Source organism: Poromitra crassiceps (genome assembly GCF_964638095.1).
Source record: "Poromitra crassiceps genome assembly, chromosome: 1".
NCBI lineage: Eukaryota > Metazoa > Chordata > Actinopteri > Beryciformes > Melamphaidae > Poromitra > Poromitra crassiceps.
The window spans coordinates 35,935,733-35,949,781 of NC_139623.1; the positions used below are offsets into that span (position 1 = coordinate 35,935,733).

The window sequence follows — 14,049 nt, forward strand, 5'->3', positions numbered from 1 at the left end:
GTCTCCATAGGGGGATTGCGATGGGTGGCGCTTAGCGGCAATGCCATTGGAAAATAGTTTCCAACAATCCAACTTGCCATTTTCAGCGTGTAGCAACGAGCTAGCGTGTAGGTTTCTGCCGTTAGCTTGTTAGCGTTGTTTTCACTGAGGTGGCAGGGCACTATTTACAGCGACACACAGGGAGGAGGGAGCGGAAGCCACTCTGATAGACATGATCGGAGCCAATGACAGAGCTTGTAATAAGCCGTGAGCGGACATCCGGCAGTGACTGAAACAGTCACTCCAATGGGGAGCAGCTGTAGAGCAGGGGAGGGCTTATCCCAGTTGCCTGTTTCCGTGGCGCCAGACTCCTCTGACGGTAGGGAGGGGAGGCTGGCCAGTGAGACTAGACCAGTGGCGAACCGTCTGGGCCTTCTAGGTATTCAGTGAAGGCCCAAGAAGAAATTGAAAAGAAAAGAATTTCTCCCCTAATAAATTATTTGTATTTGATATTTATTCCTTTTTATTCACTGAAATAACAGTAAAAATGTCCGTAAATTGCTATGATCACTCACTTTGTTTCAGCAAATATGGGGTTAAATATTTGGACCAGCGCCCACAGGCAAATGGCAGTTGATTGACAGCAAGCCACTAACCCTTCGCGAAGACCCGACTCTAGTCATGACATGGGGAAGACAATTTTGATCACAGGTGTTTTAACCAATAAGAATTCCATTGAGTTGTGGGCTTAGCCAATCACAATTAGTTGAATTGTGGGTGGGATATTTCAAGGCATTCGCGAAGACAAGCCAACCAGGAGACGAGACGGACGACAAGGAGGGAGGAGTTAATGATTATTCGGGCAACTAGGAAGTGTGGCAGAGTTTTCAAGATCAACCTGCAAAAAGCTATATTTTCGCCATTTCCAGGCTAGCAACTGAGAACTTTTTTATCTTAGTTTACATGCAGTTGGGCACAAGAGGCTATAGCAGTGCTGTGCGGTGGGTTGCTTGTTGCTTTTTGGTGGATTTGGGTTTTGTCTTCAAGTGAACCACTGTGAACGTCATTGGTAAGTTATTATTTTATTTTATTGCTGGTGGTGTCACTGGGGCAGCTTGCTGTCGGTGTGCAGGGGGAGTTTGTGTTATTGACAGTGACAGCCATTTGTTTATGTAGCCTAATGTAATTTTCATAGCTGAGGAGGAGTAGTGGAGTAATTATTGTGTGTAACGATACAGCGACCTAAGCTGGCTGTGGAAGACAACTCATCATAGATCTTGGGCATGTAGTCTTTTCAATAGCCTGTTTACGCCCTCACCAATGCGTAAAGACGCACGCAGTGCGCACAGAGAGAGACCTCAGACTTGCACGTACAGTAGGGTATAGTTTGTGTGTGTGTGTCAGAGTGGGACATTCTTTTTAAAGGTCCCATTCCATGCAAAAGCTGTTTTTACTTGTAAATGCATATATACTGCTGTCAGCCCTCCCTGTAATGAGTGGTCACACGCTCAGAACTGCCACAGTTGGATTTGTCCCTATCCAGCGTCCCCCTGCAGTCTCCTCCAAGCCACACCCCCAAACGCGTCGTTTGCCCAGAGAGGAATCTGGAGAGAATATCGACGTCACTAGCTTCCTCCTGCATACTGCGCGGGTCCCTCTCACACAAGCTACCTGCACCATTTAGTCTATAGCCACAAAATTAACACTTCTAGCTGGAGCGCCGCCAACTGTACGTGATCCAGCAACTGCAGAGGTGCATTCGGTAAGTCTAGGCATTTTGAGATGTCCTCTTTAGCGTAGTACCGTTCAGTTAACGATAACTCGCAACCTAGCGTGCTGGCCCACAGACGCTAATCTGATTGGCCGCTGGGAGCCTGGGGCGGGCTCTCCCTCAGCGGCCAATGGGAACTGTTAGTTCTGAATATATTATAGAAACAGGCCGTTCTTGGGAAGCGACCAGATGAGGAAGTGAGAACTCCATCACAACAAACGGGTTTGCTATATTTTCGACAGATTAATCCAGAATCATGTTTTATGGACCAGAGACACACGTTTTTAAGAGGTTACAGCTGCACGAATTGGGACCTTTAAGCCGTTTTATTCACTTGATCCCAGCATTGCATGATTTTTAGTTATTCGGTTTTGGACCAGGTTTGATCAGTATGTATAATATATATTTTACATTTGGGTTTATTGCCTGTGTGTGTGTGTGCGTGCGTGGGTGGGTGGTGGTGGGTGGGTTACGTTATAGAAGGCCCGGTTCTGATAGGCACGGTTCGCCACTGGACTCGACGTTAACCAACAATAGAGAGCCAAAGTCACACCCACTTCCGGGTTAAGCATACGCACCAAGAGATTTCAACCGCCATTTATTTTCCCATAGACATTTCGTAAAATGCTTATAAAAATGGTTTTACTTAGTCAAACCAAACGATTCAAACGCTACATTTAGAAACAGGAGGGACCATAGAACATTTCACTTGGACCAAATCGTAAAAAAATCAACGTTGTTTTGGTCCAAGTGAAATGTTCTATGGACTCTCCTGAGTCTAAATATAGCTGAATCATTTGGTTTGACCAAGTAAAAATATGTTTATAAGCATGTTACGAAATGTCTATGGGAGAATAAATGGTGTGCATGCTGAAGCAGGAAGTGACCAACTTTGAATCTCTATAGGAACTGACAAGCCATTCCTGGACAAACTTGGCAATGGATCATTTTTGTGTGTGCTATGGGCAAGTTCAATTTAGATTAAGCAACTAGTACCTCACTCAGTCATAAATTCCATCCCTGTTCCAGACTTGTTACTTCTTTTTCTTACTCTTGCCAATCTGAAATATTGCCACATACACTGCCTGTATATTATCATGTTAAAAGAATATCCAACTATTCAAGGCCAGGTTCCTTACCTGTATCCTTCCTTCCCGTCCTCTACTACCAGTTGTCTAAACTCCTCGTACATCTTCCTGTTGAAGTGATCCCTCAGGAAAAATGACCAGAAGCGGAAGAGCGTGTTCATCTCCTGCGATTGGCCGATTCCCAGCCGCTTTCGCTCTGTGATTGGTCAAGAGGATGGAGATGAGGGGTCAGTTGGGAACGATGATAAGAGTTCAACAACTGTTGAGTGTGTGTCACTGCCACACACTCACTCACACTGTGGCAGCTAAAATTTGGTAAGCAGTTTACTGGAGAGTGAACTATAGTTGAGGTCTTTCTACATTCCCTTCTCATTTTATAGCGTACCGGTACTTAGCGTAAAGATTTTGTGCTTTATCTGTACGGGGGAAAAAAAAGAAAACAATGAAAATAAATTCCTAAATACAGTACATGATACTGTCTGAATTCTGTGTCTGACATAAAAAAAGAAACATTTTTATTTCATGTCAATGAACAGGATCTAGAAACTTTAATGATATTTGTATAGATTTTCATTTTTCATAATGTACACTGCCAAGGGAAATAAACCTCCAACATCCCTCACCACTGGCATTTTTATCCCAAAACTATTCCTCAATAATTTCAAACTTTCAAATGAAATAAGATTACCAAGAGTTGGAGACTTACTTTTCCTTGTTTTCAGATGTGACAATTCAGTGTTATTAATGAACCAGTGAGTGGCATTGACTATATGTCCGTAGAGCAGCCAAATCTGGTCGCTACATTCTGTAACTGATGGCACAAAGACACTGGAAACGGATGTGGTGCCGTGCATAAATTCAGCGTGAGCAGGACCCTGGCCATTCACACCAGAAGCGTTCAGTTTTACTCTGTGCCGGTGTAGGTACAGGATCGGCTCACCCTACCGGATGCGCTCGGCTTGGGGTAGACATTGACAACTACAGATTAAGTTAAACTCACATTTATTTTCAAAAAGTAAGGCTCATCTTTATGAGAAATTGTCCTGTAACACTTGAATCATGATCATTGAATGTTTGATTCATATTTTTTCATGTCTGATAACATCAGTAGTTTAGCTTGTTAGCTAATCTAAAGCTGTCGGCCATTTTGCCCATGTTAATCCCACGTGTCCAAGGTCCAGCCAATCACAATGCATGCCTGAGCCGATCTGGTAGGCGATCTGAAATTGCACTGACACCGGTCACAACTTGTACTGACTTCCTGTCTGGCTGCACACAATCGCTCGTGGCTAGCATCATAAATAGACCAGGCGTGGAAATAGGCATGGGTCGATTTCTGGTTTTACCGGTCCGGTGTACGAGTTTAAACCGGTATGATTTCATGCAAACCATCTGAACAGACATGTTTCATTATACCAGGAAATGGCAATAAATGACAAGGCAGCTTCAGCAACCTATGCACGTGTAACGCGTCAACAGGGCTAAATCCAACCTGAATTGCATTAGTTAAGCAACATGACAACTGCTTATTAATCTAACATTTTATTAGTTATGTAAGGGATAATCCAACGACTAGGTGTGCGTTCAATGATTTTAATGCAGGACGTGACACTCGACGTCAATATGATCCACCAGGTGATAACTCTGTTTACCTAGCAACATTTGGGAAATCGACTAATACCTGGAATGAGCGTTCATCAAGTCAGCTTCTCATGCAATGGAAATGTTTGCTGTTGTTTCTGTAAATAGGACAAACCATATGGCACAGGAAAAACTAGTCCGCTCAGATAAAAATGGTGTGTCCTTCAAAACAGCTGTAGTATTTTAAATCCATGATTCTGACACTCAACTTCAATATGATCCACAAGGTGAAAGTATATCTCTAAAGTTTGTTACCCTGTTTAGTCATTCTGCTTCTTGTGTTATTGGTGGTTTGCAAACCAGCTTAGAGGTGCATTATCGCCACCAAGTGGCCTGGAGTTGCACTACAGTCATTTATCCCTCCACTGGGAAGCACTGCTCAAAGTGCGACACCTAGTGGTAAAATTTTGTATACCGGTTAGGTTCAATTTAATGTTTAATATCGAACCGGTTTTATCATTTTTACACCGACCCATGCCTACGTGGAAACTATTGCTGCAGGCTGCGAGCCGCACGCGTTGTGGCCGATATGACCGGTCTAATCTGTTAACAAGGGTACAGAGATTAAACTGCCTGTGCTTCCAGATGCTTTGCGTCGCTTCTGTTTCCAGTGTGTGTTTGCGCCATGAGTCTGATCGCTTCCATGACCTTAAAAAAAAAAATCCTTCCTGGTTTGTTGTTATTTTTCACCTCAGAAAATGTGGTCAGTCTGGTTTCCACTATGGTGAGTCTTGCTGTGCTAAAGCCAGCTGAAAACCGGTCCATCTAATGCAATAAATGTGTGAAACAAGTCGGATAATACATTATAGTATATTCACATATCAATGTTGACTATACCGTTTAGGCAGCGCCGGCGGTACTTGTGGTAAACGTGTTGCGTGAAGCCGTTCTCCTTGAGCAGCTCGTGGGATGGGTGCTGGAACTTGGGGAGGGACTGGGGCGTGCAGCCGATGTTACCCAGGGCAGGGGTTCCCTCCGAGGGGCTGGCGTTGGAGCTGGAGAGGGGCAGAAGGCAGAGAGTCATTAGAGCCACTTAGAATATTACAACTACTTCCATGTTGAATGAATATTATTTAGAGAGATACCACACTGCACTGTATGTGAGGTTTAATCATTGGATGTACAGTGAAACTCTGCAAGGTGTCAATACTCAGTCACTAAGGAAAAAAAATCCTATACATTCATTGCACTGGAGAATTGAAGCTGCACTAGGCAACTTCACACGTTGGCAGGAGGAGCAGTGTTGTGCAAGTTCACATTTCACAAGAGCTAGCTCAAAGTTCAGCTCACACAGATTAAAATGAACTTGTTCATAGTTCACAATTTTGAATTTTGAACTAAGTTCACAGTCCAAAAAATGACCAGTTCAGTTCATTTCTTCTTCTTATTTCCCCCCCAATTAGTGCACGAGCGTCAAATCAGCCAGAATGTAAAAGTAAGTCTTCTCTTATTGTAATGTTAACCTTAATATTAATTTTGATGAATGCTTTACAGCCACAGTTACAGTGCATATGTAATCTTCACATCAGTATTTTTATACAAGGATTGCTGTTTCGTTTGTTGAAATACGCTGTTTCTCCAAAGGTGAGAATTTGAATACATTTATTCTGAAAGTAAATTGTGGTATTTCTGTTGCTAGTTTGTTGCTGTCTTGACACAGTCAAAATCACTGCTGTGTGTCTGCCTGTGTGAGAGGCGAAGCCCACCCCCGCGGATGGGGTAGGCAGAGCAGCACAGATGCAGATGATATGGCCCATTTCCACCGTTGGTATCAGCGCGGCCCCGCCCAGCTCGTCTCGCTTTTTTGTCTCATTCCACCAATCAAAAACGTGGATAGCCCAGGTTGAGTCGGGGTTGAGTCGTGCTAGTTTTGGTCCCTGCTTTGTTGAGGTTCCAGCGCTGTGAACCCGGTACCATACCGTGAAGTGAAAACACTGCAGATGACTGATTGGTCAGGCAGAATCATGTTTACTGTATCTACTGACTGTCAATGCTGGATACCAGTTTAGTGGGGCTTACCTTCTCTTCTGTTAATATTATTTCCATCAGTCTTTTGTGTTGCTGTCTTCGGCTCTGGTGAAATAAAATCGATCTCCTTGCTCAGCTTTAACATGGCGGTGGTTTTCAATTGTTTTGAGAGAGAAAAGGTCCGCTCCTCGGGAAGCCCTTTGTAGTTGGCTCCGCTAAGCCGGAGGCGGGGGTTTAGTGAAGCCGCGGTCTTGCCTGGTGAGTTGCCGCCGGGGTAGAGGCTTCCCTTCTCGCCGTCGCGCAACTCCCGTCCCCCGCGCAGTGCATGCATGTGAGTTTGAGTAACAACAAAGTGATATCCATTCTCCTGGCCGATTGTCACATTTTCCCATGTACACTGTAGGTCATTTAGAGGCACCAGTATTTCATAATCAGTTTAAAAGTTCTGTGTATGGATTTAATTTGAACGTTATACGTTATAGCCTACTTCGGCTATGGGCGGAGGGCAGATATGTGGTCGCTATGACGACCAGGTGTGGGCGGAGGCGAGTAAACTTGCTATGGAAACAGAGTCTATATCAAGTAGAGACGAGTAAGACCAGGTCGAGTAGAGCTGTACTGTGCTGTTATATGTGGTGGAAATGAGCCAATAGAGAACCAGAGACAGAAGCAGTGCCTCCAACTGACAGCAAAAACAGTTTTATTTGCATGTAAATTACCACACACATGTAAACACAATCAGCAATTATCGAGGTAAGAGAGCGAGAGCGGTAAGAGCACCGCTATCTCCTGCAGGTGTTAATGACACTCACGTTCATGTATTTGTAAAAGGCGGTGCTCAGCTCACGCGTTCACCAAAATATGAGCTTGTTCAATGAACAACGCTCTTTAACGCATTCATGCACAACACTGAGGAGGACGTAATGGTTTTAACAATGTGAACTTCCAATAGAGTACCACACAGGGATGACATTTTTGTAGGCTTAACCAGAAATTCTTAGGGGGAAAAGGCTATGGGATGGAATTGCATGCAATAAGGTATGTGATTAACACAAGCTTATGGGAGTGGTAATTTGTGTTCAGCAGGATAATCTTCACAAACATGGACCACTTTTATGATGTTTTCTGAAAACCGCATTTAGGCTTCAAAAGTCATAAAAGTGATCCACGTTTGTGAATATTATCCTGCTGAACACAAATGACCACTTCCATAAACTTTTGTTAACCACAGACCTTATTTCATGCATTTAAAGGTCCTATCCATAAGTTTGGCCAGAAAAGAAATGTTCACAAAGTGTTTTCTATTACAATGAGTGAATGCGGCGTTCCGTAACTTAAAAAATGAGCCCAGCCGCGTCTCTCTGTGTTCACCCATTGCAAAGACATTGCAGGATTTTCATGCTGGTCGCAGTGAGACTGCACATTATTATAACGTTAGCTTGATGCTAATCACGGCTAACTAATATTGATTTACATTTATATAAATTACCACCCAGCTCCACTAATAACGTTACCATCTTGTGTGGATAATGAATGTAACAGTCGTAAATATGCCTAACGTTACTGTTATGCTTATGGAACATTGTTTTGACTGTTCAGTTTGGTCAACTCCAGGCATTACACGGACCCGTACAATACAGGGGAAGCAGGGTAGTTCCTAACGTGAATATCCTATCCATTTCCCCACAGCCAAAACACGACCAAACATGCCACAATAACGTCCGATAATTCATCCAGAATCCTTCCTGGGCATCTCGAGGCTGATCTGACGATAAATTGTCCAGGTTGCAGTTCTCAAGTGACTTTTATGAGTTAATGTTACAAAGCAACCAACACCTCTGCTGTTGCCAGGCAGCTGCTTGTGTGCATGCGAGTATGGTGCCGGTGCGCCAGCTCGTTCACACGCTGCCTGTCATTACTCGACCCGCCACCGGTGTCAGTAATGGTTAGAACTTACGGATAGGACCTTTAACTGAAATTCCCATTCTAAAAGCCCATTCACTTTTACCCTTACGAACCTAAGTGCTACTTGCAGACTCATTCCCAGAAATCCTGTGAGTTGACATGAGTCAACTGCACACAGCTTGCTCATGTTTACCAACTCGGCCGGTCTGTGCTGTGCAATATGGATGGATACGAATGTTTGTAAACAAACAGATTGGTTATACTTCCGGGTGGATAACACCTGTCGTTCGTTTTAAGCAGCGGTTCATGCCCTCTTGCCTGCTAACGCTTTAAAATGCATCCTGGAAACCATACGCAATTGAGAGCAGTCTTTGTCTAAAACATATTTGATCTTGCTGATGGTGTGTGGAGGTGATGGTGTCTCACCTGACAGAGGCGGTGCGGGAGCGATGCTCTCTGGAGTCCATCACCCAGCCCACGTGGCACTCCATGGGTGGATTGGAGCTGTGCCGCGTCTTCCTTTTCCTGGGCGTCTGGAAGGGCACGGAGAGAGTCAGTGTTTAACAGGGGGAGTAACAAGAGTTACCTCGGGAAGCAGAACAACAGGTTAAACATCCATTCCTACGTTTTAGGCAGGCATCAGACCAAATGGTAAACCATAAACAAGAACCAAGAATGAAGTAGTGGTGGCCCAACGTGGCAGTGGTGGCCCAACGGTTAGAGAAGCGAGCTTGTGACCGGAAGGTCGTTGGTTCAATCCCCGGGACCGGCAGGATAAATCTGGGTGGGGAAAGTGAAAAGGCAGCGCCTGCCCCTCCCTCATTACCACCACTGAGGTGCCCTTGAGCAAGGCCTTAACCCCAACTGCTCCAGTGGAGCTGATCAGTGGCCAGCAGATCAGACTGTGGTTGTACTGGTCAGCTTCCAGGTATGAATGTGTGTGTGAATGTGAACAGGGCACTCCTGAAAAAGAGAGCATTGCTCTCAGTGAGACTCCCCCTGTGTAAATAAAGGTAAAAAAAAAGAAAAAAAAAAGTAGTAGTTTGCTCAACACTTGGTGCTAATAGGTTGCAACAGGACCTATACAATGTGTCAACTTGAATTATTTTTTTATTTTTTTGGTAAATGTATACTAACCTTCCCTGAAGCAATTGAGGTCTTGACATTCATTCAACAAGTTTGAACTCAACAAATATACATACTGGGTCGATCCACAATAGAAGCCAACCTGAGTGAATAAGGGTGCGTTCACACCAAGATTTAATTAATTAATTAATTAAAACTCTAAAGTTCCGGTGACTGCAACTAACAATTATTTTCATGAATTATTCTGTTGATTATTTTCTCGATTAATCAATTAGTTGTTTGGTCATAAAATGGTGAAAAAGTGTCAATCAGTGTTTCCCAAAGCCCAAGATGACGTCCTCAAATATCTTGTTTAGTCCACAAGCCACATATTTTCAGTTTACCGAGGAGTAAGAAACCAGAAAATATTCACATCAGATAACTTTGACTAAAAATAAATAAATAAATAAAATAATCAAAACAATCGATTATCAAAATAGTTGTAGATGAATTCTCTGTGGATCGAGTAATCAATTAATTGTAAATTGTAAAAAATAAATGTCATCCAAAAATCACTCAGCCCTATTCCAAGCCAACTGTTCTTATGGAGTGAGAATGTAATCCAAACCAACTACAGGAAATTATGTATATCTACAGGAAATGCAAGGTTTTGTGAAGACGAATATTGACATGTGGAAGCCAGCAGTTCTCCATGCTTGGAAGGCCTAGCATAACATAATTAAGTGAGAGCAAATTGCAATCTGGACTTATGCTCATATTCAGCTATTTCCCCATGTTTTAGTAACTGGTCTGAATACCAGAGAAGGTAAATTACTGTTAAAGTCCAACAGGCTTAGCTACAATCACAAGACTGGTATCAGATTTACTTCAACGCTCCCAGTCCCAAAGAGCTCTAATTCTGCCCAACACACATAAGTACATTACTATAAGTCCATGTGACTCCTGTTTACAGGCCATGCTTTGCTTTTCCACTATGGTTCGGACCAGAGCCATGTAGATAGAAGAGTCCCGACATCTCCATTCACTGTAATGGAGCAGTTTTTTACTCTCAAGAGTTCCAGGAAGTAAGGTCCTGGATTAAGCTGCACCGTCGAGTTGCAGCAAAATGGACAATTTGTGTTGTCGTTTGAAAGTTTTTTTTTTTCTTGAATCAAATGGTACATTATCAGCTTTATTTTAGCATGCTAGAGTAGCGTGAGACCCATTCCTGGCTGTTCATTGGCTAATGAGTCTTGCATTTTGGTCCTCCGCTGACGCCACTCTCTCTCTAGAGCACACTAGTTCGGACCAAAGAAATCCACGCCAACATGACCGCTCTCTTACCTTGGCATCGACGGGCCGACTTTCCTTCACCACCGGGTAGAAGCGCGGCGTCATGGTGGGGTCCTTCCGGTGTGGGGTGCGAGGCGTGCGGGGCGTGCGGGCACTGCGGTAGTTGGGCGAGTCAGGCACGGTAGTTGGGAGTGAGCGCGCTATTGTGGAAGGCTCCGGGGCCCCAAATAGTTTGTTCGCCAAGGCGTCTGTGGGAACTGAGGAAGGAGAGACACGAGACTTGTTAAGCAGCAGTAAAATCATATTTACCAGTTATCACGCAGAGGTACCTCTTCTTTTATTCTTTTATTTTCCTGTCAACCATTTTATGTGAAGCACTTTGAATTGCCTCTGTGTATGAAATGTGCTATACAAATAAACTTGACTTGACTTGACAAATGCTGCCAACAGAGCATTGGCTAAACCCTTAACTCATTCACCGCCAATGACGTCTTTGACGTGTTATCAGAAATAGCCCTCCCCGCCAATGACGTGTTTGACGTGTTTTTGTTTTTATTACTGCAGGGCGTATTTCAAACACTTACCCAGCCTCTGACATAGTATCATGTCCCTAGCATCTAAGACAACACGTGAACAAACACATACCGCAGCTGTTGTTTTGAAATTGAGCAAGAGGAAAAGCAGAAAACGGGTAACGCTTCCTTGTGCAGACAGGAGAAACGCCATTGAAACGCGCCTCGGCGCGCTGCACGAGCTGGAGTCGCCTTCCTCTGTGCCAGCCGGGAGAAAACGGGAGAAAGTAATCAAGAGATGTGTTTGATCATCGGAGGAATGAGGAAATGATCGATCAGTTTGCGAGGGCGGTGAGGACGTGTTGAATAGCCGAGGGGAAAACGGGAACGATTTCAGGGAGGATATGACAGGGAGACATGGACGAGGACGGGTGGACCAGAACATAAACAAAATAAACACACAACAGCAAGGCACAAGGCAGAAGCGGCAGTCACAGCAGCCCGCTGTCCTTTCTCAAGAGCTATTCAGTTGGTTCATGAAATCGCTGGGCTGCGTGCCCTCCAGTGTTGCTCCTGGCCAATCCCAGCGCCACAGGGCGTGGTTATTGCTTATCCTATGTGGGGTTAGAAATCTAAAAGGGGGATCGTGTGTGTGTGTGTGTGTGTGTGTGTGTGTGTGTGTGTGTGTCTGTCTGTCTGTCTGTCTGTCTGTCTGTCTGTCTGTCGGTGTGTCTGTCTGTCTGTCTGTCTGTCTGTCTGCACACTCACTCACACCGAGTAAACTGTATTGTTGAATGTAAAAAAAAAGCACTTCATGTGTATATATATATATATATATATATATTTTTTTTTTTTTTGTCATTTGTGTCCTAACGAATAATATTTACATGTCTGATGTCAATACAGTTCCAAATAAAAGAATTGAGAGTGAGTTCTGCCTGAGATTGTGCCCTTTTACAAAAATTGCCTTTTCTCCTGTTTATTTTCTCAGGAAGACCTTTTGGGTAGAAAACAGGGTGTATATAAATGGCTATAAGTAGAGTACAGAACATGCTAAAAGCTCACTTTTTTTTCCCTGGTGAACCCAGAGACGTACATCTTCATTTTGAGGTATTGCAAATCACTCTGGTGCTAATAGATCATTTACTGTGGGTCTTGAAAGATGACCAACAATTATGAAAATCTTTGGCCTGTGCTAAATATTGGCAGTCCTAAACTGGCGGTGAATGAGTTAATATGTCTTCATCACAAAAGGCTAAATAAGTATTTTGGAGAAGAAGAAAAAAGGCTACCTGAAATTCAATAGTCAACATTTCAAATCTTAAGATGTTTTGTAACTGTAATACTAACTCGATGTACTTTTGTTTCACCCCAGGAGTGATTTTTTGTAGGAGTAGGCATCAGCTATGCCCCCCCCCCCAAATAAACTACAAGTAATCCTGGAATAACTCTTGAAACAGTCATAAAAAGAAAGGCTTCATGTTGAAGAGTTGGCCAGGAGATGTCAGCACTGAGCTGTAAATAAAGGCACTGAACTGCAAAAAGGAAGTCGACACACTTTTCCACAAGGCAACAACCAAATCATGTGATATTTTACACACAATTGCAGATGGCCATGCAGTTGGGGCTGGTGTGCAATGAATTTGACTAGTTCAGCCATCGGAGGCAAATGCCAAATGTGTGCGTTTGTCCCCAAGAACCTGTATACTGTGGGTTTAAGAAAGGCCATCCTGTTCCTTGGAGGTCATAAGTGTGATCCCAGTGACAGCCAGTGTTAACAGCCGTCCGTGCTGACATGTCCTTTAACAAGACAAAACCTCTGCTGGTCCCAGGGACGACACTCATGGCCCTGTGCTCTGGGCCCTCTGGTAACACTTATGGTTAATGTTAAGACCTTTTTAAGCACCCTGGGGCCGGTTGCACAAAGCACCTTAAATTAAGATTTTCCTCAGAGTCCGAGACGAGTTAAGGTGTCCATAAAATAGAATTGGCTGCATAAAACCCTTAAATCTTGTGCTTATGTTTTCTTTAAAATGTTTAACCTTAAGGAGAAGATTTAAGGGTGTTTTGTGCAACCAATTTTATTACTAAGGAAAATCTTAACTTAAGGAGCTTTGTGCAACCGGCCCCACCATTAAGTATGCCAAAAATGCAGCATATACAGTAGGTTATGTCACAACTTCAATAGTCCAACAGCTTCACAACAGTTATTTTGTCATTACCGAGCCATGTGAGCTCTGAGTCATAATGACTCATAGATGATCTGCTAAAGCCATTTCCACTTCAACAATAGAGACTGAAAGGCCAGTTTCCATTCGTTGTTGAGTCTGGTGTATTTGTGGTCGTCTGTGTGTGTGTTTGTGTGTATTTGAGCTAATGTGGACAACAAGCATACACAAATATGAATAACCTTAATAAACCTTCTTAAAGGCCCAGACACACCAAACCGACAGTCTGCTGTCAGCCATGTCTGGGTGTCTGACGCTCTAGTATTTGAGGTGGGTCCCGCACCGTTGTTTCTAGTCTGCGGCTTTTCCAGCCGATTCAACATGTTGAATCGGCGTTGTGTCGTTGGTGAGAGAACGGACGGCATATCATCCTTTTAGTGCGGTTTCTCCTTATTTTTCACCTCCGCCTCTTCCTTTCTTCTTCCACAAGCAAAAGACCACACAAGGGCTGACAACGCCAGTGCCATTTCCAACTTTTTATCAGCCATATTCTTAGAAGTAGCTATATTACCAAAGACGATGGGATTTCAAGCAAGACAGTTCAACTTCAACTTCCATATTCATTACAGTAAATATTTGGCCCATTCTCCGAAGCCACA

At 43.6% G+C, this 14,049-nt stretch overlaps 1 protein-coding gene across 2 annotated transcripts in view; it reads right to left on the reverse strand.

Annotated features, from left to right (window-relative positions):
- Positions 1-14,049, reverse strand: part of larp1 (La ribonucleoprotein 1, translational regulator) — a 149,648-nt gene that overhangs the window by 9,282 nt on the left and 126,317 nt on the right. For both annotated transcript variants that reach the window (XM_083647755.1, XM_083647754.1), the window contains 4 exons: positions 10,762-10,967; positions 8,779-8,885; positions 5,317-5,474; positions 2,890-3,034 (listed from right to left, as the gene is read on the reverse strand). In XM_083647755.1, coding sequence (XP_083503881.1) covers positions 2,890-3,034; positions 5,317-5,474; positions 8,779-8,885; positions 10,762-10,967 — 616 coding nt within the window. The remainder of the gene's footprint in view (positions 1-2,889; positions 3,035-5,316; positions 5,475-8,778; positions 8,886-10,761; positions 10,968-14,049) is intronic.